The sequence below is a fragment of the Clinocottus analis genome, unplaced genomic scaffold (genome assembly GCF_023055335.1).
Source record: "Clinocottus analis isolate CAN_PGR_092001 unplaced genomic scaffold, fCliAna1.0.p SCAF_18, whole genome shotgun sequence".
NCBI lineage: Eukaryota > Metazoa > Chordata > Actinopteri > Perciformes > Cottidae > Clinocottus > Clinocottus analis.
Genome location: NW_027175909.1, coordinates 2,652,791 through 2,678,784, shown reverse-complemented (window position 1 = coordinate 2,678,784; position 25,994 = coordinate 2,652,791). Strand labels below are relative to the sequence as shown.

The window sequence follows — 25,994 nt, the reverse complement described above, 5'->3', positions numbered from 1 at the left end:
CATGGAAACCCAACATGGGATTAGAGGAGACCCTCCCCTTTCTCTATGACACACTCCGCCTCCCCTTCCCCCTGGCACATTAACATCAACATTAGGATTAACTTGAAATGCATATGATGTGTCATGCACTCATGCATTTAAAACAGCAGCTCAATAATTTAACATGAACAATGATTTTTTTTGTCATTTTAGCAGAATGACAGACAGAAAAATAAGGTTATCACATCTAAATGTGAACAACTAAATCTGACCAATTGTTATAAATCGGAGTTGATGATATTTGAGCTAAAAGTCTTTTTGGGACCTCCCTTCCCAAAAAAGGAAACAGCAAAAAACAAAAAAAACAGCTTTAGACGCCTGTATATGTGCCATTATAAAAGAATGGCTTGTCTGTCACACAGTGACCTATGACCTCAGGTGTCCATCTCTGGACCTTGGGCTTGCCGTCCTGTCCTTGACGGACTATGACGGTGCTTCTCGATGCCACCGAAGGGTCTTCGTCAAAGAAGTTGAATGGCCGGAGGAAGAAGCCCACCGCGTTGCCGGGCGTTGCCGTGTTGGGGATGTCTTCTGAGTGAGGCACATGCAGGAATCCCACCGTCACCCAGGCTACCAGGTCCTGCACGCAGCAGAGCAAACATCACATTTGATTTTTTTTTTAAGAATATCTACTTAAAAGTGCAAACAGAAGAAAATGTCAGCATTGGTGAGTCACCGTGATGGTTAGTGACCAGAACCGATGAACGGATTCTTTTCTGAAGTGTAAACTGAAACCAATGACGTGACTTCTCAGAAAAACACCCCCACCTCCGAAATGTAAACCACATTTCTAAGAGTCTGTTTGAAACATCACAAAGGACGCTGACCATTAGTGAATTGTGACTTCTTGCACCAATAAAAAAAGACTGTGTGGGCCATTATTTATCGTCAGTAAGAAAAAAACATCAAACCTAGGTGGTGATCATACTCAGTATTGATTTGGTGCATTCAGTATTTTTTTTACTAATTTTTCTGAATATAAGAATATAGATTTCAATCTAATCCAAAAAGGCTTGTCTTTTATGTGCATTGTGGACTGCACTTCTGTACCTGGTTGACTATGTCTTCATTGTTGCGGATGTAGTCCTCAAAAGACACAACTGGTTCCCAGGGGTCATTCTGGGTGAAAATGCTGCTGCTGGTGGCTTCACTATCTTTATGACGGGTCACAGCCAGAGGATATCTGCAGAGTCAATCAGTCAATCAGTCAAGTTCATTTTTTCCTTTTCAGTCTGCTTATTCGAGCATTCAACATCGTGATCGTCCACTCGGTCCTCAGGATCAGTAGATCAAAACTTTAGTTTTGTACGTTTCAAAGAAACATAGTTTTGCTTTTTAAAGTGTGAACGCTCTACTTGGATAACCCAACAGTGACAAAACATTGTTACGTGACAAAAGGTCAACACAGATATTCAATAAAATGTCAAACAAACTGTTTTCTGCACCGGTGTTGATTCCTAAAGCATGTATGTTGACCTCATTTCTAGCCAGACTCCCAATTCAGACATGGACCTCTTCAGCCCCCCTCATCCTTCATTGGTCAATCATTACAAATGCACAAAGCTTAAATTCTACTGTAGATTTTATAATTTGGTCAAACATACCAAATATGACTGAACTGTGTTCAAGATGATGGACATCCAGGATGGTGACAACAACAAAAACAAGGCATATTGTGCTTTAATATTTTATATATCAAATAGCCAACATAAGAATACCTATTTTATTACCTCGACCAACTGATGCCTTTTTCTTCTCTCCAGCCTCTTGGAAGGACACTGTGGGCATGTGAGTTATACTGAATACGGTAACCCTTCTGGTGCCCCCATTTATTTTTCTCATTGGGGTTGAAAAAATGCACATAGCGGGGGAACTTTTTGCCAAAGGAGAAAGCGGCAGATCGCTCGGTCTTGCGCTCTGTCCGGTGGAGCTTGGACTGGACGACAAAATGATTCGGGCTCCAGGGATTTGTGAAGTTGACATACTTCAGATCCACAGTCTCGAAGCTGTTCTCTCGACCTGAATCACAGTGAAGGCAAAGATGTCTCAAGAGAAGTTAGATGTCAAGGTATGAGCAGTGTTGAAAGACTATGCTGCACGATTACATAAGAGGTATTCCTTCATAAACGTGATTGACTTATCACAGATAGCCACAATCATACATTTATCACAGGGTAAAGTCCAGAAAACTATTTTATCTGGACCTGCACCAATAAAAGACTAGTTTATTTCTGCTCTTTCTTTCACCTCATTTCACAGCCTTAAGGGTTTATGTCTATTGTGATTGGTGTGAAGGGAATAATTAGTCAACACTTTTCTTTAGAGACCACAGTAGCAGGTATACTTAATTGTAACCCATTCATCCGTCCATCTCATGGACAGAGTTTGTGTGATCAGTTTTCCCAATCCCATCGCCAAACAACAACAGCTTCTACAAAATGGCGGATTAAGTCTGTCACCAAAATATTACGTATGATCAGTGGCAACACTTATGAAGTTCTCATGAAAAAAAAGGTGGTTATAGCACATAATAACATGGTTACGGTATATTAGGGTTGGGTAACTAAAACAATTGGGTAGAAAATGTGGTTAGAGTTAATATTAAAATTGAATTGTAATTGCACGGCTTACATTTTTTAGTAGTACAGAATATCAATAAAGAATTGCTGCTTTAAAACAGATGTTGAAAACTAGATAATTGTACCATAATACTCACCAGCAATATCCAGATCCACTTTATAATGGATGAGGTGTGTGTGCAGGTTTCCCAGCACATAGTTGTACACCTTGCTACCGTAGTGAAGTCCATTAGGTGTAAAGAAAGTGGCATGGATGTATCCAGTAGCGCTGACCTTTACCTCCACCACCCCATTCTGGTAGAAGAGGAAGTCCCAGATGTAATCATAGTTGTAAACCGTGGAAGTTGTCCGCAGCACTAGCACAGTGTTTTCCAGCCCCCCGAAGAAGTTGTATCCTCCTTTGTAGTTGGCATTGAAATGCCTTCTCAAAGGCATGGCAGTGGTCATCTCAAATATGCAGAGCGCATTTTTGTGGTGCACAGGTTTGTCCGTGTCAAAGTAGTGGTGAAGGTCAACAAAGGTGGCAATTTCTGGACAGTCGATTCCAGGCGCCAGCTCGAAGGATGAGCTTCCCATTGCCCAGCCAGCGTCAATGTACTTTGTTTGCATGGCAGCGGGGGTATCACCAGAATAGAAGGCAATAGCTTCTTGGAGGCTGATCTCATAAGCAATCCTTTGTCCATTAAAACGGAGGTCAAAGACTTGAAGCCCAGCTGATGAGCGGACTCGGTAGGCGAAAGACCATCCGGCATATTCAACAAAGTTGCGGTCAACAAAATAGCGATGCCCCTGAGGCTCAACGAGCTTTGGCCCGTGGATATTAGTGGGTGTACTGCTTTGACCCCGCGGGATGTAAGTGGAGTAGAGGTCATTATCGTCATGATCAGGCAGTTTGACCTTCTCCACGCCTCCTGATTCATACTTTTCAACCAGATCCTCAACACTGTCAAAGTACATGCTGTTGTACCAGACCTTCTCGACAGTCCACTTTTCTGGATCCAGGTCCCGGTGGTTGACCAGCACCTCAAATCCAACTGGGTGGATGAAATAACCCTCCACAAACTTCTGCAACATGATCCAGGTTCTCCTCTCACCCGGACCCAGCCCACGGGGGGCTATGTCTGAGAATGTCAAGCAGCGGTCAGAGCAGTTAGTGAAAGAATAACCTCCCGTGGTCTCAAGCAGGAGCTTGTGAGCTTTATTTGTGATCTTCCTGAGAATGTCAGTTATATGTTCATACTCTGCAGAGGTAATAGGCCTTGACTCAAAGCGGATAGGCCTACCCCCTTTGAACGTCTTGACTTCGTGGGAGTTCGGGAACGGCAGAGGACCGACAATGTACTCGGTGATGTTGGGATTGGTTTGGTTCCCCAGCTGGATGATCACACGGGCTTGGCGTGGGGGTTTGGCGTGTCCACGGTCCAGAACTCTCAGGGCTTCGTGCTTCCTCGGCAGATGGAGTTCCATGAGGAGGATGCTGTTCTTCATCAGAGTCTTCATACGAGCGTCAGTGAGCTCCAGCTCCGGGATACCATGCAGGTACGCCCGGACAGCTTTCATCTCGCGTACCGTGAGGTCGGCAAACATGGGGGCGCCATGAAGAGCCCAGTCTCTCGTTTTGGAGACACTACAAGCAGCCAAGCAGACCAGCTGCAGTAGACAGATAATTCTCATGGCTGCAATGAAATGCAAAAAGAGTATCTAGCATTAATTAAATGGATATTTCAAATGAATTCACGCTTCATTTTCATACTTGAAAAGGGTCTTGTAATCAATATCTCTCATCTCTCTCCTGCAGCATTCCAAGGAAACACTTGGCTCTTCTTTCTTCTCTTCCCAGCTGGATAAACAATTATTTCTCTATTTGCTTTTATTATATCAGTCATTCATCTACTTCTCCACAGGAACACAAACAGTATGTATCAGTAAGAGAGGACCATGTTGACCATTGCCCTTCTCCCGGCACTCTGTTGACCTTCATGATGTTCCTGTTTGTCCTGCACACTTAAGCGATAAAGTGCATGTTTGTAATTTTGTAATTGTAGTGCAGTTGGAGAACGAGCTGAATACTTGGACGGTGGTGTTGCTGCAAACAACATCACACTCTCTCCTGTACTTTCAGCAATGCACCTGCCATGACAGAGTAGTCACACACCCATGTCCCGGCTACTCAAAGTCAGAAACAAGAGTAGAATAGACTTCAGTTCAGTTCAGGATGAGGTCGACATCCTGGGCACGGCGCCGCAAACTAAAAGGGCACTACAGTTTTTAATCCTGTTTATTTTTAGATATGAAAAAACAACAATGATGTTGCTATTCAAACTTAATCTACTCCAAAATAACGTACAAAAAGGCCTCCAAAGCACTATGCAACTGAACTGTACACTAGTTATGACAATATGACAATATTACAAATTTTGTATGGCTCATGAAAATATTATATTCCATTTGCTTATTCTGAATAGAGCGTATTCGGATCAAGACGCGCTATCGTTATTTGAACATATATTGTCTTTTTCGGAATACATGCAAAACACAGAATATTTGGTACATGTAAACATGGTCCATGTAGTACTACATCTTTTACCTCGTTTACTTAAGTAAAACATTTAATGCAGAACTTTCACTGTGCAGCATTACGAGTTTTATTTCAGAAAAAAAACATTTTGAGTAGGCCTACTTGTACTACTTCCAATACCAACATCCCCAGTTCAAGAAAAATGCAATATGGAAATTAAGCACAATGAAAGTTTTTCTTTTTAACAGGAAAATTACAATATTTTTAGACATGCAAAAATAACTTATTTAAGAGTACTCTACTGTAATTGTAATAATAATCCCTATCGCCTCTTCAACCCAGAAACGCTCACAAGTCATTTCTTTGAGGGTAACTCCAGGTCACGTCAGGTTTCAGATCACATACAGACAGATTCATTGCGTTATATTTAGATGGTGTGATACATGATAAGATGCTTCCTTGAGAAACACTTGCGCTATTAAATAAGGAAAAAAAGAAAAAGAGCACCAAACTACCTGTACTTGTCTTCCTGCTTCAAGCAATTTGTGAAACAGCGTTGATCATTCCCGTAAATCTGCTTTAACAATGAAAGAAAACTCTCTTACGGAAACTGGAGTGAAAAGACTGTGGCTTATATTTAACCACCTACTTCACAGGGAAGGAAGCTGATTGCTGATTGGTCAACAGCGGGTTGTAAACATGATGAAACAACAGACACATAAGGCCAGGCAGGGTTATTTGTACAGCACCTTTTAACAATGAGGCAATTCAAAGTGCTTTACATAAGACATAAGAAAAGTAACACGGTGAAAAGATGCATGGATCTGATTATTTTGAAAGAAATATAAAATACACAGAAGACAAGTTAGATAATAAATTACGATATAGCTACAGTGCAGTGTGAAAAATGCATGAATACAAAAGCAAATAAAACCTTTTCAGCCCTGATTTAAATGAATGTGATTCGCTGAGAGTTAGAGCAGATCTGAGACTTTATGGGAGTTTGCTCCATTGATGAGGTGCATGAAAACTGTGTATTTTTATTTTGTATATTAGGCTTAATTGATGTTAATGGATTACCATGTATTTTGATGAAATGTGAGAGCATGACTCATTAATTTAATTTCAAAGTTTGAATTTCTTTCCCTCAAAAAGTGCAAATCAGCAAATGTTCAACTATGATGGTGAACATGGAAAACATTATACTTGGCTGAATATTAGCATTGTCCCTGTGAGCATATGATGAAATGCTATTGTTAGCATTAGCACAAAGCCCCTCTTTCGAAGCTGTAGACTCTAAATCTAGTAAATTGTCGTCTGAACGTAAGAGTGTTAGTAACCTGATCCTCCAATCTGCCTGTTTTCCTGCATCCACACTCCTCTCACTGCTGTTGCCAGGTGGGAAATATTAAACTATCAGACCAAAAACACAAAATTATTGCATTCATAACCATTAGACAAAAGGTGTATAGAAATACCCACATTGCTTTTTGTTGTATTTAAAAAAAAAAATTTTTAAAGCAAGCTAACGTAGCTACGACGAGTTGGGTATATGTATCCATAAGTTCATCAGTTCGCCAGTTTTTTTAATAGCCTACTTTTACAAAATTAAATTACAAGATAGCATGAGTGTCATAAAAAAACAGTCAAGTCCATAAAATAAGCTAGTTTCACAAATAACTATCTCTCATGAGTCCATTAACATCATAGCCCACGCTGAACATCACTGACATGGGCTATGATGTTTGATTTTGATGAAATCAAAATTACACAGTGCAAACCAAAACCAGCACAAAATTAAAAGCTTCACAAATTGGTCAAACTATCAGCATGTGACTTAGCTTGTGAATCAATATTTATGCGACCTTTCTTTCTGTCAATTACCGCACGCTGTTACACCGTGAAAGCCAACCCTTGTGACGCTTAGGTTATTATTATTGATCGTACAAATAGGATAATTATCCTACATCTGGCAACGCTGCCTCTCAGCCTTCTTCCCACAAGTGATAACAAAGCAGTGAACCAGCAAAGTGACACAGCTCATTGCGATCTCTATCAAGAAACGGAGAGTATCCAAGGCTGCGATGAGGAGTTTCCTGGGAAGTCAATTACCACACGCTGTTACACCGTGAAAGCCAACCCTTGTGACGCTTAGGTATACTGTGGTGACAGCTGTGTTTGAGCCTCCCCGCTCCAGGGTCAGGAGGTCAGACTCGGGATGTTGGTGAGTCTAAAAGTCTTCATTCCCCATGTCTGTTGACACGCTTCATTGAATAAATGCCCCCATCATCCTTCCCGAAACTCCTCTCTTTACAGGATTAGGCTCTGACAAACATCTCTTTATTCTGTGGCCGAGGCTCCACCGCCCCCGGCCATCACCTACAGCGTCCTGTAAAGGTTGACGTGGGCGAGGTCAGTGGACGTGTCCGTCAAACGTCCGTTGACCAATGCCTGCCCTCCCAGCTGTGACCTTGCCACTTACATCCAATGGCAGCAGGTTCAGATGCCCCGAGTCACCCCCCCGCATTTAAAAGCCTGCATCGAGGGCTCGGCTCCCCCATAAGGCAAACTATAACTAAGGAGTGTATGACATACTGTTGGACACAACCACACAGACAAATAATGACAGAAAGAAAGGACGCATAAATATTGATTCACAAGCTGAGGATTTTTTATGGCGAAGATTTCCCAAACGCACTTCAGAGGTAAGTGCACCGTTTGTAGCTGGATGACGGGATTTTACAAATTACTTCATTTTTTAATCACTCACACAACAACACATTAAAATCAATCGTTTTATTGATATTTTGAGTCCACTCATAAGGCTGCAGACCTTCTTATCTGACTTTTTTTGCAGGAACTTTAAGCAGAAACATTCAGGAGAGGATCATGGGGACTCTACTACTGATTCTGCTCGGTCTGCAGACAGTGATGGGAATGGGGTGAGCATGTTTCAGAGAAGTCAAAGATGGATTAAGCTCATGTTGTAGGCGGTGTAATCGAGTATAGCCTTATGATCAAGATTTATACTCTACAAATCACAGCATAAACCATTGAAACAAAACAACAACCCTGGTTAAGCCATAGTAAATTCATGAACAAGTAATGAGCAAGTTGAGGCAAATGAGACAATATTTGTTGTGCTAACTTGATTTAAATTTGTATTATTCTATCGAAAACACATTATAGAAAAGAGGAATTAGATTTTTAGGTTCCACTTAAATTGTTTTCGGTGTATCAATGCTGAACTTATATGTTGCATGCCACGACATTACATAAAAACACACTTACTGGGTATAACTATTAATGTCTACTAATGTCAAATTACGATAATATATATAGTATATCAAAATATCATATATATATATATATATATATATATATATATATATATGTATATGTATATATATATATATATATATATATATATATATATATATATATATATATATATATATATATATATATATATATGTTAGTAGAGAGCAGAATCCTTCTTGCACAAAAGGAAGTATTTCAGATGTATGTTTCATGCTCCAGACACTGGTGTGAGCACACGGTGGAGGAGAAGGTGGAGCGAGTCCTGTCCCCGCGCCTGCAGCTGGAAGTGAGCTGCTCTGAGGTGTATCAGTACAACACCCAGGCCTGGAGGCTCGATGTGGACCGGATGCGCGCCAGGCACGGGGGCGACGACGGCATCGCACTGTACTACAAACAACAGGGCCCGAAGGCCTCCTGCTTTTTGTACAAGTGAGTAAAGAGACGAGTCACTGTCAGTCTGCTGACCCGCGTCTTGGTCTCTGAATGTTTGAAAAGTAAACTGGATCACTCAGAGTGTGTTGAGCTCGTTGAAAGAGGGTTTCTTCAGGTCAACGGCATGACGGTAGTTTTGCTGGTGTTGATCAGATGAAAATAAAAATCTTAACATATTTGCCAAGATGACATTCATGTCGCTCCACCAGTGACTCCTGTTGGTTGGCGAGGCGGTGGTAATGGGTGGTAATGTGACTTGTTTTCTTCAAAAGTACATGTTGTACTTTTGAAGGTACAACTGTATCCAATGAACTTGCTTTACAGCAGGGGTCTCCAACCCTATTTCCTGTGAGGGCTCCTTTGACATTATGGAAGTTGGGCAGAGCTACTTGTAGCACCAAGTAGTAGTATCTTTATTATTGATAATGATTATTATATTCACTATAGTCATCATTTCTGTCTTACTTTTATGGTCCTTAAATAATGTTTTTTAGCCACCGCAATCATCGCCTCTATTCCAACCAGGATGTGCGCCACTAAACAAAAGCCTCTGCTGCTGTGTTTTGTGAACAGAGACCATTTTTTAAGCATTGTTTTTAGCTCCTTTACCTTCTCTGTTCGTAGTCTTTAACCAGTCCCATGAAAACATTATATCTTCGACTTACTTGTTGCGCCGCAAATGATACACACACACATTTGTCATTCACATTACCTTTCATTGGCCTGGCTGTTTTCATTGTCAAACCTGCTGTTCGCTTGCTAATCTGCCAACATCATCTAATGTTACAATGTGAAACAACATAAATTCTGTGAATTTGCTTTGAATACACATTTTCACAGGTTTACAAAGTAACTTTGCGTTACTAAATTTAGGTACACATTCTGTGAACCTTTAGCAAGCCACTTAGAAACATGACCTTGTTGACCCCTGCTTTAAGGGGTAACATTTTCAACCTCATGTGTCTTTAGACCCCCAGAGATGGAGAACCAGATGTTGAACAAGACAGTGAGGGCATGCTGTGAGGGCTGGGGCGGACCACGCTGCTCCGACGGTGAGGACAAAAATCACTATACTATGTTATTTGATTTTGCAAGATAGAGGTACAGGTACAACTGCAAGTAAAAGCTCCCGTACAGGTACCCTACATGTACGGTTTATACAGGTATGGCACATGTAGCGGTAAAAGGCAGTCATACAATTATAAAGTACAGGTACAAGAACAGGCAGTGTGCAAAACATGGGGGGTCCTGAGGGGTCTGAGACTCCTTGATTGACACTTGAGGGCCCCCGAATGCAATCACATTTTTTGGCGGAGGGACTCTAAAATCACAATGATTTATCGATTGCAATTGCCACTAAAATGCATTAAAAGCGTAGTAACAGTTTTCATCATTCATACTGCAAAACATTTTTCAGAAATATTAACAGTGAGCGCGAGAGATGATTTTCCGCCAGCTAGAACCTCAACAGGTTGACCGGCGCGAGCCTGTCTTTATGCCCTTTGGACAGATTGGATCTAGTCCCTTTTGTGAGAACCTGGATTAAAGCAGGACATCGTCGCTCCTCTTCTGGGAGACCAGGACGACAACTAACAAGCAGCAATTTGGGGCGATTGACCCGATTACCACTGGGTTTTCGCACACTGGGTACAGGTTCAGGTTTAGGTTCAGGTTGAGTTTCAGGTTCAGGTTCAAGTCTAGATTTCAGGCTTACCAGTTTCAGGCATGACATTGACAACCTGGCAGGAAATGTGTGGAATTTGGACAGATGGGGAAGTCTGAGGCAGGATGGATCGGGGATGGAGAGCAGATATCCATACGTTACAAGAATTGTTGCATCATGCTTCTTTATTCACTTGTGCAAAGGTTTATTATAACGGCTTTAATTGAACCAAACTAGAATAAAAACAGCCTCACAATGATTTTTAATGATGTCTTTCGAGATTCTTAACTTTTTAAAATAGCTACTTTATATATATATATATATATATATATATATATATATATATATATATAAACTCTTGATTTGTCTCATTCATTTCAATATCTAAAGACAGGGACATCCCAGGACGAGTCTCCTTCTTTCTAACCCTTTTCCCTTTCCGTTTACTTCCCTCTCTCCTCTTCCTCCCAGGTGTGGGCGTGCGTGGCCAGTGTTACTCTACGTGGAGTTGTGAGGAGTTCCCTGGAGTTCATAACTCCTCTCTCATGCCCATGGAGCAGTGCTGCAGCAGCCTGTGGGGTCTGACCTGGAGGAACGCGTCCGACCAGACCTGCTTATCCTGCTCCTACACTCTACTTCCTGGTCAGAGAGCACCCATGCACATGCCCACCATGCTTATGAAGCAGCTGCTAGCTGCTTGTATCATCTCATGAATAACACACTATACCTCTCCGCTACAGACTCCCAGTCCTCCCCTCTGGTGCGCGGTGGTCTGCTGGGTAGCGTCAGGGCGCCTCAGAGCTCGGCCACCTGCATGTCCTGGGGTGGAGCCCACTACCGCACTTTTGACAGGAAGCACTTCCACTTCCAGGGCAGCTGCACTTACCTGCTGGCCTCATCCACTGATGGCACCTGGGCAGTCTACATCAGTACGGTCTGTGACGGGAGAGGAGACTGCATCAAGGTGTGCAATACCTGGTGAAGCGGTATAATCAGTGGCATGCTCTGGGAGGGACATCGGGGGGCTCATCTGGTGCCAGTGAAAAGCAGATCCGGCCTGTGGTTTGTTGGAAAGCAGTGATGGAAATGTTTTTTTTTGTAATGCGTCTGTGGGCCTCTGCTTTCAGGCTTTGAGGATGATGCTGGGTCTTGATTTGGTTTCAATTCACCACACTAACTTAACGCTGAACAACCTCCCGGTTCCAAATGGACAACCACTCTTCCAAAATGGTAAATTATTTAAGTTAGTAAAGCTCTCCCTTTCTTCCTTTTCTAGTTTTATATTGTTATTTTTTACATTGTTAGTGTTGTATATTGATATTCAAATGTAAGTGTCTTATTGCATCATGTATTCAACTTATGTAAAACATGTTGAACACATCTTATTGGAAGGTGGTTGTGTGTTCACCTCCACTAGAAATATTCCCCGGCCGTTCAACGATGGGTATGCTGCAAATATTCACATTTACCTTCTCTCAGGAGTGAGTGTTCATTGGCTGGGGGACTTTGTGTTTGTGGAGAGCGGCCTGGGAGTGAGACTGAAGTTCGACCTGATCAACACCGTCTACCTGACGGTGACCGCCGACCACCTGGCAGCCACCAGGGGGCTCTGTGGAGTCTACGACAACAACGCCGACGGTGCGGAAAGTGTGACGATGCAAACACACATCTATACACAAAAATAGTACACACATTTTCCTGTTGATTTGAATAAACTAACTCTTTTGCGTTTCGATAGTAACGTGTCTATTTGCGTCCTGCCACAGATGACTTCACCACAATGGGCGGAGCGGTGTCTCAGTTTGCCGCCAGCTTCGGCAACTCGTGGAAGGTCCCCGACCAGCACAACGAAGTACTGCCCTGAATGCATTGAATGAGTATTTCACTTTTTCTCGCAACATTATACATTTGAGACTTTTGTGCTGTCTAAACACGCGTAACATTTCTACTGCGTTCAAAATAAATGGTGAAGTACTTTCCTGAGACGCACCATCCTCTAATTGAGCCCCTCCCCTCAGGACTGCAGCGACGCGGCCGAGCTCGGCCACAGCTGCGACGTCTCAGGAGACCCTGCCTTACGCGGACAGGCGGAGTCAGCGTGCCACCGACTGCTGGAAGTCCCCTTTACACACTGCCACCTCCGGGTCAGACACCTGACACCCAGACACACACTCACGTGGCTGGTCCAGCATTGGCTAACTCTTTGTTTTTCAACCCTGTGGCTTGCTTATTAAGAGTCTAATTCCAGTCAAAACATTTTTGAAAGCCAAGCCTGTGATGAGCTGTAAATCAAAATGCTCATGGAGGCAAATGATTTACTGGGCGTCAGTTATAGAGCAGTTCCATGAAATGGATGAGATTGACGTGAGCCATTGGTCTTCAAGATGATCTGACTGTTATGACGACTTAGAGAGTGTCAGTTACACAATTAGCTTAGCGTGAGCATTGCCTTGAAGTCCTTCTTTCTCTTTGAAACTCTGAAATGAAAAGGTATAATTAAATTCTGGTTAATAATCTATCAATTAGGATATGAATTAATATTATATTATAGGATATCTCTTTATAAACTACCTCTCTCTGTCTCCACTTGCAAACAATTAAATACACAGGGTATTTACAGTACATGATGACACATAGGAGTGCATAAATGCATGTTTGCAAATCCTTTTCAAGTATTTTGTAAATATAAGTATTTTTTTTGCACCCGAGTTGACACAGGTTGCACCGTTGAACAACACACATGTGACGACTTTGTGTCTTTGTTACTTCCAGACGGACCCAGCGGCGTACGTGGACACCTGTCTCTACCTGTACTGTAGCCTGCCGCCCAAGGACAGGGATTCAGCGGTGTGCGACACCCTGGCCAGCTACGCCCGAGAGTGTGCTCAGCAACATGTCAGCATGGTGTGGAGGACAGACACCCTGTGTGGTAATTCAATAGAACAGTTCGTAACATACCAAAAGCGCCGGCCTGGTCCTTTAACTCTGTTTCGCGCCTCCTTTTCTCTGTCCTCCCAGGCCGCGTCTGTCCCAGAGGTCAGGTGTTCTCAGACTGTGTGTCCTCCTGTCCCCCCAGCTGCACGTCTCCACAGCCCCCCGGGCCTGCTGCAGCCGTGGGCCAGTGCGGGGAGGAGTGTGTGGGCGGCTGCGAGTGCCCGCCGGGCCTCTACCTCCACCAGGGGCTTTGTCTGACTCGAGACGACTGTCCCTGCTTCCATCGCAGACGCACCTACCAGTCAGGGGACAGGATCCAACAGAGATGCAACACCTGGTTAGCAGAAGATTTGTACAGTATTTAAATGCCTCTTTCTGACGATACATTCTCCTGTTTACTTTTTGTTTTTACCCATAATCCTCCCAGTGTGTGCAGAGCAGGCCAGTGGCAGTGTACTGGGGAGAAGTGTGCAGCCCAGTGCAGCCTGATGGGGACGCTACAAGTGACCACCTTTGACAAAAAGAGGTACTCACTACAGGGAGGAGACTGTTCCTACACCGCTGTGGAGGTGAGATACATGACAAGCGACCACGCACACGGCTACACACACTATGAGACTATGAGATTTGTGTGGTTTGTGTGCGTGTGTGTGTGTGTGTTGCAGCCACCTCTTCTTAGAGTTTACGTTCTGTGTGCGTTTAGGACTTTGTTGACAGGAAGCTGGTGGTGAGCGTGCGGTGCGGGGAGTGTACAGCGGGAGGAGGAGGTGGAGGAGGCCTGGGTTGTCTGAGGGAGATGTCAGTCACAGCACTCCGCACCACAGTCATCATCACAGACACCGGTGAGCTAGTTATAAGCTGCAAGTGGACGACTTCTGCCTGGCAGTATTTTCAAATTCAACATATAGAGCATTGCATTTAAATATTTAATTGAATTCAATTTAATTACATTTACTGGCGAGGTCTTTGTAAGAATGCTAAATGTTTAATTGCGTTGGCTGCCCCCTGATTATTTGCAGTTGTTGTTCCCTCCAGGTGCAGTGACACTGAATGGCCTGAGGGAGCCGCTGCCTGTGGTGACGGGGGACCTGGTTGTGCGAAGGGCCTCCTCCTCATTTCTCCTCATCCAGGCTTTTGGGGCCCAGCTGCTCTGGCACTTAGACGGACCTTTGGCCCTCATCACCCTGCAGCCTGGCTTTGCAAATAAGGTGACCACTGCAACCTATCCCAACCCAAGTTTTTACTTGCACTTTTAATTATATGATGATTTTTTTTTTTTTTACTGCTGGATTCAAGGTGCGCGGCCTTTGTGGAACGCTGACTTGGAACCAGCACGACGACTTTACTACCCCGGAGGGAGACGTGGAGAACAGCGTGTCGTTGTTCGCAAGTAAATTCAGAACAGAGCACTGCGCTCTACCTCGAGGGCCTCCACCTGACCCCTGCACCACGTACACCCAGAGGAGGCAGTACGCCGAGACAGTGTGCTCCGTCATACACAGCCCCGTCTTTCAGGTGTGGCTGGCACGTTAAATCTCCTCCTGTCCAAGGGGTGATAGTTTATTCACACATGCATCCCGCCTGTCTGACTTTGCAGGCGTGTCACGACGTGGTGGAGAGGGAGCCCTTTTTCCGTCTCTGTCTGTCGGAGGTTTGCGGATGTGCTCCTCAAAGGGCCTGTCAGTGCACCATCCTCACTGCCTACGCCCGACACTGCGCTCAGGAGGGCGTCGCCGTCCACTGGCGCAATCGTACCTTCTGCGGTACGCGGGGGAGCAATTGGTTTAAGGGTTTTCTTTCAGGATGTCCATTAAGGTTTACAACATAGAGTTGGTAGAAATGTCCAAAGTAATTACAAAATCTTCCCTCCTCTCCCCGTCTCCGCAGCGGTCCAGTGTTCGGGGGGTCAGGTGTACCAGGAATGTGGTCGCGTCTGCGGTGGATCCTGTTCCGACTCAAGGAGCTGCGATGGCGGTGGCACAGGTCTCAGGATGTGTGTCCCGGGTTGCCAGTGCCCACTGGGGCTGGCACAGGACCACCAGGGCCAGTGTGTGCCCGTCACTATGTGCCCCTGTGTGCAAGGAGACAAGACGTACCAGTCTGGGGCCGTGATTCAGAACAACTGCAACACCTGGTATGTGCAGTGTCGGCAGCAACCTGTGGCTGGGGTGTCACTCATCTGGTTCAAATCCCAGCAAGCTCTGGCTAAAATACTCAACTTCTTATTGTGTTCTCTTTTCAAACATTTTGATGGGACACCTCATGCATTAGGTTTAAAATAATGTTTGAATCAGGTTTTGCAGAAATATCATCCGACTTACTTGGTACAATCTGAAAATTACAAGGCCACACTGAAAAAACAAGTGTAATCAAACCAAATGTTTCGTTGTTGGTACTTAGATCGGCTCATTTCACAGAACCTTCTTTGACTTTTATTGTCAGAACGTTAAATATTAACATTGCTGCACAGATGTAGTATTGCAACGAATAAGGCCAGCAGATAAACCTGTCAGAAGGAAACATTATGGTAGATGATACTGACCCAATTGTATAGATTAGATTTTTACAGCGCGTTATAAAAACAGATGTTTCTCTTTTATGTCTATCAGTGTGCTGCTTTTATTGTGCGGTACACTGCGATAAAGAATCAGAGGGTGTAAGCAGGTTTTCTTCATTGTTCCTGGAGCTACAGACACAATGTACTATTGGCACCGTTCTAATGAGTTTGGTTCTGGTAGCCTACTTTAAAATGAACTTTGATCCCGTTGGGTAACTAGATCTACTCAGATCAAGTGCTAATAAAGTCTTAAATCCCTGCTATAAACAGTTTTATTGACAATCTAGTAAAGTCTGCTAATCATTAACAAATCTGTCTTTGAGGACAATGTGGAAGGCCGGGGGTCATTGTGACAGAGTTTGTTTGTGTGCTGTTACATTTATATGTATATATTTTTAAAACATGGATTTTATTACCCTGTTAAGATAAGAATCTAGGTGTTTTTCTAGACACATCTGCTATAATCACATACAAAGTCTAGACTTCTTTGCCTGAAGCTGAACTTTCACATTAAATCCCCGTGATGTGTGTTTGAATGCATGAAACTGCCGTATATGTGTGTGAGGCTCTCTCTCACAGTGAGTCCCTGGTGGTGCAAGAGCTCTGATGAAATCGCTCTATGTTCCTGCTCCCTGATACAGGATAGGTTGATTTCATCATGTCTCTTCACTACACAACCACAGTGGTCATCACGCTATCGGCCATAGAGTCATCTCTTAATGACTAGAATGCCACTGATCGTCACCTCGTGTCTCCTTTTCATGGTGTTGAAATGGCTAAGATGTGTGCCGGCCCTGCTCTGACCAGATATCTGATGATACTGCCTCAACACTCTTAAGGAAGCAGTGATTCAGTATCGTGCTGAAGGGCGTGCTGGGCCAACTTGCCACCTCTTGACTGCCATTATTCCATGTTTCTTTAAGCACTTGGAAATTCCTTTCAGCCATTGTCAGCTCTGATTCTCCTCCCTCTCCCCTCTCCCTCCGCAGTGTGTGTGAGAGAGGGCTGTTTAACTGCACTCAGGAGCGCTGTGAGGAGGTGAACCAGTGTCCGGGCCGTCTGGTCTACTCTCCACGCTCCTGCCTCCTCACCTGCTCCAGCCTGGACCCCCCTGGCCAACAGCAGGGGTCCAGTGTGGCGCATCCGAGCTGCAGAGAGCCCCTGTCGGGCTGCGTCTGTCCCCAGGGAACCGTGCTACTAGTGGGTGAAAACCAAAAAAAATGGACATAGAATATATATATTCGCACTGCTGTTGCCGGTAGCGCTGTTGTTGCTGCAGCACCTGGGGCTGCTGGTGGCTCTACCCGCGGCCTCTCACCGCGCCAATGTGCACTGCTGTCGCTGCAGAGCACAAACAAGCAGCACAGCAGCGCCGGCAACAGCAGTGCACATTGGTGCGGGGCTAACAAAAAGTCCCCTTTAAAGGAACTTTATACAGTCCTATGACGTCATCTTGTTTTTACACATACCATGCATACCTGAAACACCTCTCAGTGACACAAAACATGGTACGAATACACATTTCATACGGCTTCATTAATATCCCTTATTAATTATTATATCCCTCTTATGTATTGTAATTTACACATAGACATTCTTTATTAAAGTGTAACTCATAATTAATTTTTAAAATACTGGTATTGTGCCTTAAGTAATATATTAAGTAGAAACACAGATGATACGCATAACATCAGTACTGCTCATCTGGCTGAATTTTGACTAATGTTTCTGTGTTGTCTGCTTTCCCGCAGGGTGATCGCTGCGTGCTGCCAGAGGAGTGCCCCTGTCACCACAACGGTCGACTTTACTACAGCAACGACACCATCACCAAAGACTGCAACACATGGTAACGAGGCAGTTGTCTCATTGCGTCTGATCCGCTTGACGTGAAACCATCTTCTAAACCAGCGGCCCTCGACCTTTTTTGAGCCACGGACCGGTTTCGTGTCTGACAATATTTTCACGGACCGGCCTTCACGGTGTGGGCAATAAATATGACGTAATAAATATGACGTAATAAATATGACGTAATAAATATGACGTAATAAATATGACGTTATAAATATGACGTAATAAAATGATACGACAGGCATGAAGCGATTATAAAATGCATAAATATACAACTGACCATTACGCCTAATTAGTGGGAGCCGGTTTCTCTGCAAGGAGCTCGGTCAGGGTGATGAGAGACACTCGACGTGTGTACTTTATATCCATTTTACTGCTTAACTTAGACCTTTATGTCCAGTCTACTGCTTAACTTAGACCTTTATGTTCAGTCTACTGCTTAACTTAGACCTTTATGTCCAGTCTACTGCTTAACTTAGACCTTTATGTCCAGTCTACTGCTTAACTTAGACCTTTATGGCCAGTCTACTGCTTAACTTAGACCTTTATGGCCAGTCTACTGCTTAACTTAGACCTTTATGTCCAGTCTACTGCTTAACTTAAACCTTTATGTTCAGTCTACTGCTTAACTTAGACCTTTATGTCCAGTCTACTGCTTAACTTAGACCTTTATGTCCAGTCTACTGCTTAACTTAGACCCTTATGTCCACTCTACTGCTTAACTTAGACCCTTATGTCCAGTCTACTGCTTAACTTAAACCTTTATGTTCAGTCTACTGCTTAACTTAGACCTTTATGTCCAGTCTACTGCTTAACTTAGACCTTTATGTCCAGTCTACTGCTTAACTTAGACCTTTATGTCCAGTCTACTGCTTAACTTAGACCCTTATGTCCAGTCTACTGCTTAACTTAGACCTTTATGTCCAGTCTACTGCTTAACTTAGACCTTTATGTCCAGTCTACTGCTTAACTTAAACCTTTATGTCCAGTCTACTGCTTAACTTAGACCTTTATGTCCAGTCTACTGCTTAACTTAGACCTTTATGTCCAGTCTACTGCTTATCTTAAATCCCGCTTCACAAGGACAGGATGTTGAAATGGAATCAGTTTTTAGAGCTTTTTTTGTTTTGTTTTTTGGGTAACATGTGTCAAGAGGCTCAGACGGACAGATGGATGTATCCGGCCTTTTAAAAAACAAAAAACTTTTTTGTAATTATTTTTTTTCTTCCTTTTTTAAAATTAATTAATTCTTTCTGTGCCGCGGCCCAGGGCTCGGGGACCGCTGTTCTAAACTCTGCATCATTTCTTCCTGCAGCGTGTGCCAGGAGCGCCGCTGGCACTGCGGCCAGTCCGCCTGCACCGGGGTGTGCGTGGCGACAGGTGACCCGCACTATGTGACCTTCGATGGCCGCTGTTACTCTTTCCTGGGCGACTGCCAGTACGTGCTGGCGAGGGAGACCAGCGGTTTGTTCAGTGTGATTGCAGAGAACGTGCCATGCGGAAGCACCGGGGTCACCTGCACCAAGTCGGTGACTCTGAGCCTGGGAAATACCGTCATACATCTGCTGAGAGGTAGGAGGGAGGGTGTCATAAGAGGCTGATCATAGGATAGGCACCACAGCACGTTTTAGGATATGGTTGCTTGAGGTAAGCTTGTCTGGTCTCTCTCTTCTTTAGGTAAAGCCGTGACAGTAAATGGGATGCCAGTTACTTTACCAAAGTCCTACAGTGGCAGTGGTCTGACTTTGGAAAAAGTCGGCCTGTTTGTCTCCCTTTCCTCCCGATTAGGAGTCACTCTGCTATGGGATGGAGGTAGGACACACACACATCAGACTTGTGCATCTTTAAAGAATGTATTTGTATATAAATCACAGAATTTGTGAATACCGTGGAGGGAAACTCAAGAATCAAGGTAACACTGGTTGAGTCAGTGACATACAAATGGTCATTTTGTTGGGGATGTATTTCTCTAAATAATCTTTCTCAATTCTTTATAGATTGTAGCATTTTCAATCTGAACTTAATCCACTGTTGCAGAAATGTACTGTCGAGGCAAACGGTTCTTCAAATATTGCTCTACGTCTGTAACTGTAGATGCAGGTCGATGAACAAATCAGTCTTCATGCTGTTGCCATTCCACTTGTTGTTCGCAGGTATGCGTGTGTACGTGCGTCTGGCGGCCCACCTGCGGGGTCGGGTTGGGGGTCTGTGTGGTAACTTTGACGGGGACACCGAGAACGACTTCACCACGAGGCAAGGCATCGTGGAGTCCACAGCCGAGCTGTTTGGTAACTCCTGGAAGGTCAGCCCCTCCTGCCCCGACGTGGCAGACCAGGACCTCCGAGACCCTTGCGCTGTGAGTTCAATACACACACACACACACACACACACACACACACACACACACACACACACACACACACAGACACACACACACACAGACACTTGCAGAAACAGTAGACTTACTTACTATTGGGGTAAATGCGCAATAAGTTTAGCGCTGCTATGTTACCTGTGTTCTCTCCAATGCACAAGACAAACCCCTCTTAAAGGGAGACAGTAAAGGCGGATCAAATCTAATTGGTGTGGACATTGTTGCGGATCCCGTCTTTCCCATACACACACATGCAAAAGCAGAGTTAACTTCTCCCTCTTTGTCTTTGGCTCAGATTAACGCCTTCAGGGTGAACTGGGCCCGGAAAAGGTGTGCGGTCCTGACTCAGGAGCTCTTCTCTCAGTGCCACCCCGAGGTGCCCTTCCAGCAGTATTATGACTGGTGTGTCTTTGATGCTTGTGGGTGAGTGGCAGCGCTGAGCAATTTGAAGTGATCTTTTGGAATATATAATTTACTATGGACAATACTTCTGCATTAAAATGCCTGGATGCATGAAAAGAAATGTGTCTTTCCCTCTTAGCATTTCTTGCCCTGTGCACTAATTTTACAGATATTATTCAGGACATTACCAACATGGGTTTTCATATATGGGTTTAAACACATGAATGATAAGTAAGAATGATGGACAACTGTACCTGCTTCTTCGTAAGCTTGAAGAGTAACAGAGCGGAGCACCAACACATTACCAATTGTGGTAAAAAGAGAAACTGTACAGAGTGCTCTTGAATAGAAAGGATACCATATTCATGCTGTTATTCATTATATTGCTTTGTGTGTGTGTGTGTGTGTGTGTGTGTGTGTGTGTGTGTGTGTGTGTGTGTGTGTGTGTGTGTGTGTTTCAGCTGTGACTCAGGTGGGGACTGTGAGTGTCTTTGTACAGCCATTGCTGCCTACGCTGAAGAGTGTAACCGCAGAGGCGTCTACATCCGCTGGAGGTCCCAAGAGCTCTGCCGTATGTTAAAGACACACGACGCACAGTTCACGCTCGCACACTCAAGTCTTCTGCACATGCACCTTCCATCCTGTCTTACTGTAGGCTTTGTTTTCGGACTTGGTCCATTATTTTAAATCCTCTCCGTTTCCCTCCTTCCCTGCAGCTATGCAGTGTGAGAACGGGCTGGTGTATGAGCCCTGTGGTCCAGCTTGCGCTCCCTCATGTCCCAGTGTTCAGCAGAGGCCACACTCGCAATGTGGCGCTCTCTCCTGTGTGGAGGGCTGCTTCTGCCCTGCTGGCACCGTCCGACACGGTAATGTGCGCTCTGGAGGAACATTTTAACGAATTTACGTGGCACATTTGTGTTTATCATCCAGTCAAATTCTCTTTGATAACTCTTTCTAATAACAAAGCAAGAAATGATCGGAAAGATGCGGAGTCATGCTTTAGTGACCAGCTGATCGCTCACTCTGCTCCTTAGTCAGATCACAAGTTCCTTTTGTCAAACCCTTGGACCATAACAAGGCATCTGCTAAAATAATTAATATATATATATGTATACATCTTATTGGGAATTTCGGCGACTCGCTGATTTTTTTTAAAACACTTACTAAAAGGCCAGATGTTCAGGATCACAGACAATTTCATGCTGTCCTAGTGACCATCAGGACATATTTGTATGTTTTCTGCTCTACAGGGGACAGGTGTGTCATTCCCATTCGGTGTCCATGTGAGTGGCAGGGCTCCATGTTTCCACCTGGAACGACCATCACTCAACACTGCCAGAACTGGTCAGTACATCTAAATGCTTATGAAAGTTTAGTCCCCTCCTTTATCCTGATGAAAATCAAAAATGTAAGTTAGAGGGGTTTTTCTTCGCCTTTTGTGTGTCCAGTTCCTGTGAGGATGGGGCGTGGCGGTGTGAAGGTGTGGCTTGCCCCCCTGCACCGCCCCCCTGTCTGGAATCAGAGTACAGCTGCGCTGGGGGGCGCTGCATCCCCTCCCAATGGGTGTGTGACAACCAGGACGACTGTGGCGATGGTTCGGATGAGATCTGCCCATCCACCTGCTTCCCGGACCAGTTCCGCTGTACCAGCACGCCGAGGTGGGTCCAAAATCTCTTTAATACATCAACCAGCACAATTTATATGTTTGGAGATAAGGAAGATGAATAAAATAAGGGGTTAACATCAAGCCTTTACCTGTGAACAGAGACATTGATACTAAAGGAGCGGCTCTGAGGATAGCTTAGTTAGCTTGCATCCTCTAATGTACCCTGAAGCATAATGTTGTCTGAGTGTGGGGATGCGTTCTGATAGGCTTCACCCTGGCATATTGATCAAAGTTTAGCTCATCATCCAACAACATGTCAACAGTGTGCCAGATGTGTGTTTTTTTACTAGCAGTCTTTGCTACCGGGAAGTAATTCCTGTAGTGAATAAAGTGAATTGACCCCACCCTCTGCAGTGGTCCATGTTTGAGCCTGGCTCTGCGTTGTGACGGCCATCCAGACTGTGCTGACCAATCGGATGAGGAGTTCTGCGGCCCGGCCCCCCCCCTGCCCCTGTGCCCGCCGGGGGAGTTTCAGTGTGTCAACGGAAAGTGTCTGCCAGCCAGCCGTGTGTGTGACGGACGTCTGGACTGTGGCTTCGCTGACGGGTCTGACGAGCACGGTAACCCATCCTGCCATACGCACCAACTACAGATCCTACTGTCAACTATGTTCTGTCAGCGTTACTTTATCAAGAAAGGTGCTTTGTCTAAAACCCTACACCTAAAGGCAGATGCCGTTCCTCACAGACTTTATCTTGCATGGTACTCTTTCAGCTTTAAGCACAGCGCTCTTTTAACAACTCAGGCGGACTCTGTGTTTTCACATGTGGGCATACTTGCACCATCACTTTTCTGCACGGTATGCTTGTGACTGTGGGATGAACTGTGCTTTCCTTGGTCCAGACTGTGGTGTGGTGTGTCACGAGGGGGAATTCCTGTGCGCTGGAGGACGTTGCATTCTCTACCTCCACCGCTGCGACGGACATGACGACTGCGGAGACCTCAGTGACGAGAGGGGGTGTGTTTTCAGCTCTGCAGAGCTTTGGTATCTGGGATCATCAGAAGTTAAATGGACTGGTATTGGAAAGCTCAAGATGCTTTCAAGGCATCAAAAAGGCCACAATCTTGGCTATTTCCTCACCAATGTCAAGCTGGCATCAGCAGAATGCCACCCTTCTCACAGACCTTGACAGTATTTATTTCTTAATACTTATTTTTATCTTACCTTTATTTTACCTGGAAAAGGTCAAGACCATGGAATACGTGTTTCCTATCAGAAAGTTAATAAAGATATATAAATTAATGACAATTATTAGCAAATACTCTTCAGTCCATGTCTGTTCACAACATACAGATTGTACTTTCTTTTTGTTTGGTTTCGAAGCAGCACTTGCTGAAGGAACACACCACATGATGTCATCATAATCTTAAAGTTTATTTTCTGGTCATAGGTGTGTGTGTGCTCCAGGGGAGTTTCAGTGCCCAGGGGACGAGTGTGTCCCTGCAGACAGAGTGTGTGACGGGCACAAAGACTGCCCGTCTGGAACAGACGAAGCTGTCTGTCCAAGTGGAGGTACAAATGCTAATACTGCGTTTATTTGTGTCCCCCTACAAGTTAAATACGTTTTCGCCCAAAGCCCTCCTGCGTGTGTGTCAGTGATCCTTTTTGTGCGTGGCAGTGACCTGCGCCCCTGAGCAGTTTGCCTGTAGTGACGGTACGTGTGTCGCCACCGCGAAACTGTGTGATGGAACGGCAGACTGTCGAGGTGGAGAGGATGAGAACAGAACCAACTGCGACAAGGTTGTCACAACGCCGACGCCCTCACCCGCTTTACTGACTACGCCTCCTTCAGGTAATGACGGCCGTGATTTAAAGATGCAGGAGCATATTGTTTTTTCAGTATTCAGCGTCTCTCTCATACACCCCCGTTTCTCCAGCTTGTAGGTCCTACGAGTTCAGCTGTGCCACTGAGGGGCAGTGTGTGCCTCAGGCCTGGCGCTGCGATGGGGAAACAGACTGCATGGATGGCAGCGACGAGCAGCAGTGCACTGCCCTCTGTGACCCCGGGCAGGTGCCCTGTCTCAGCGGCGACCAGTGTGTGGACCACCAGCAGCTCTGTGACGGGATCCCACACTGCAGGGACGCCTCAGATGAGAGTATCGACAACTGTGGTAAGCTCCTGTAAATAGAATATGAAATCATTATGGGCTTTGAGCTTGAAGAAAACCCCCAGAGTTCATATCAGCAGGCCACAGAAACAGTCTTTGACAATAATTCTGTCCGTCCACTAGGCTCTACTCGGATACCACCTTGCCCAGGTAGCTTCCTGTGCGACAACCGCACCTGTGTGAACATGTCGCAAGTGTGCGACGGCGTTCCCGACTGTCCACGGGGCGACGATGAGCTGGTGTGTGGTGAGTTCTCATGAGATAAGAAGAAGGGAGGAGGGAGGATAGCAGGGTTGATGGAGCGAGGGGCTGCAGAAGGCCTGATATAATGTCCACTGTTGTGTTCAAAGAACTGATGATAGGGAAAAGAAAGGGAGGACAATTCATGAAAGGAAAGTTAGAATCAGTTTGCATACTACTCACAAGACTGATGGTGGTGGATCTTGTAGTCTTTGGTGTGTTTAATAAAATACTTGCTCTGTCCAGATAAAACTGTCTCACCAGAAGCACCTGACAGGAACACCTCTCTCACCTGCCCTGAGTTCACCTGCATGGACGGATCCTGTGTCCCCTATAGTATGGTACGCCTGAGACTCAGAGTATATTCAAGACAAACGTGTATTTAGTTGGTAGTTGGATTAAATATTGAAGATTTTTTTTTTTGTTGCACTATGAAGTTAGAGGTCATTTTAGTTGCTTATCTTCCACTATCGTAATCTGAGGATTTCGACAGGCTTAGAAATAATTTGGCACTATTAAATAGTTTAGAAAGTTTATTGAATTATTACATATTGATATTATCAATGTTCTTTTCTTTAAATGTAAATGATTACCTTTGAAAATGAACAAAACATGAATCAGATGTGGTGATACGTTCGAGTTAACGTTCACCTTGGTTTGCCATCCCAGCATGCATCAAATGAAATATTAAAAAATCGCATGTCTGGAAAAATTGGCATTTCCTCACATTAAAGATTAATGAAAGCAGCAAAATGTGCTCCATGTTCTCTCCCTTCCTCGTGTTCCTGCTACTTAGGTGTGTAACGGTGTGGCAGACTGCCCACACTCCTCACTAGCGCCACCTGGAGGCCCCTCTGATGAGCAGGGCTGCAGAAGTTGGAGCTCCTGGGGCCCGTGGAGCCCCTGCAGCTCCTCCTGCGGTACGGGCTCCACAAGCCGGCAGAGGAGCTGTCCTACAGGAGAGCCACTGCGTCACTGTCGGGGACAGGACTCCCAGCGGCAGCAGTGCTTCAACACCACCTGTCCGGGTAAGAAGGTGGACATGAACGACGAAGGAAATATGTTTCAGAATAAAGGTTCTCAAAGTTTGAATGCAATATAGAATTGGAAATGTTCAGTGTTTGTGACTAAAACGTGGCGCTCCCTCCACCCGCTCCAGTGGACGGGCAGTGGCTGCCGTGGGTGAGCTGGTCCAACTGTTCCAGCGGTTGCGGTGGCGTGCAGGTCAGACACCGAGGCTGCATCCCCCCTCGCTACGGCGGCCGAGAGTGTTCCCAGCTCCCTGGACCAACCAGCCTGCCCATGGAGATCG

General features: G+C 44.9%; 2 protein-coding genes across 2 annotated transcripts in view; one reads left to right on the top strand and one right to left on the bottom strand.

Annotated features, from left to right (window-relative positions):
- Positions 1-349: 349 nt before the first annotated feature.
- Positions 350-4,292, bottom strand: aoc1 (amine oxidase copper containing 1). Its single transcript, XM_068582215.1, has 4 exons — positions 2,756-4,292; positions 1,770-2,058; positions 1,090-1,222; positions 350-619 (listed from the first exon to the last, which is right to left on the bottom strand). Exons 1-4 carry the CDS (start codon positions 4,290-4,292, stop codon positions 350-352), a joined length of 2,229 nt encoding a protein of 742 aa, XP_068438316.1.
- A 3,733-nt stretch (positions 4,293-8,025) lies between these two features.
- The window catches only part of sspo (SCO-spondin), a 74,205-nt gene continuing 56,236 nt past the window's right edge, over positions 8,026-25,994 (top strand). The window contains exons 1-36 of the mRNA XM_068581714.1: positions 8,026-8,078; positions 8,677-8,886; positions 9,859-9,941; positions 11,024-11,194; positions 11,293-11,516; positions 11,680-11,782; positions 12,032-12,190; positions 12,319-12,404; positions 12,571-12,696; positions 13,325-13,481; positions 13,571-13,823; positions 13,914-14,055; positions 14,190-14,328; positions 14,522-14,694; positions 14,783-15,001; positions 15,084-15,249; positions 15,374-15,620; positions 17,033-17,243; positions 17,795-17,889; positions 19,207-19,463; positions 19,569-19,703; positions 20,045-20,247; positions 20,561-20,688; positions 21,129-21,238; positions 21,384-21,533; positions 21,918-22,011; positions 22,116-22,325; positions 22,688-22,893; positions 23,177-23,291; positions 23,725-23,846; positions 23,953-24,126; positions 24,212-24,445; positions 24,566-24,688; positions 24,929-25,023; positions 25,479-25,710; positions 25,842-25,994. Coding sequence (XP_068437815.1) covers positions 8,026-8,078; positions 8,677-8,886; positions 9,859-9,941; positions 11,024-11,194; positions 11,293-11,516; positions 11,680-11,782; positions 12,032-12,190; positions 12,319-12,404; positions 12,571-12,696; positions 13,325-13,481; positions 13,571-13,823; positions 13,914-14,055; positions 14,190-14,328; positions 14,522-14,694; positions 14,783-15,001; positions 15,084-15,249; positions 15,374-15,620; positions 17,033-17,243; positions 17,795-17,889; positions 19,207-19,463; positions 19,569-19,703; positions 20,045-20,247; positions 20,561-20,688; positions 21,129-21,238; positions 21,384-21,533; positions 21,918-22,011; positions 22,116-22,325; positions 22,688-22,893; positions 23,177-23,291; positions 23,725-23,846; positions 23,953-24,126; positions 24,212-24,445; positions 24,566-24,688; positions 24,929-25,023; positions 25,479-25,710; positions 25,842-25,994 — 5,758 coding nt within the window. The remainder of the gene's footprint in view (positions 8,079-8,676; positions 8,887-9,858; positions 9,942-11,023; positions 11,195-11,292; positions 11,517-11,679; positions 11,783-12,031; positions 12,191-12,318; positions 12,405-12,570; positions 12,697-13,324; positions 13,482-13,570; positions 13,824-13,913; positions 14,056-14,189; positions 14,329-14,521; positions 14,695-14,782; positions 15,002-15,083; positions 15,250-15,373; positions 15,621-17,032; positions 17,244-17,794; positions 17,890-19,206; positions 19,464-19,568; positions 19,704-20,044; positions 20,248-20,560; positions 20,689-21,128; positions 21,239-21,383; positions 21,534-21,917; positions 22,012-22,115; positions 22,326-22,687; positions 22,894-23,176; positions 23,292-23,724; positions 23,847-23,952; positions 24,127-24,211; positions 24,446-24,565; positions 24,689-24,928; positions 25,024-25,478; positions 25,711-25,841) is intronic.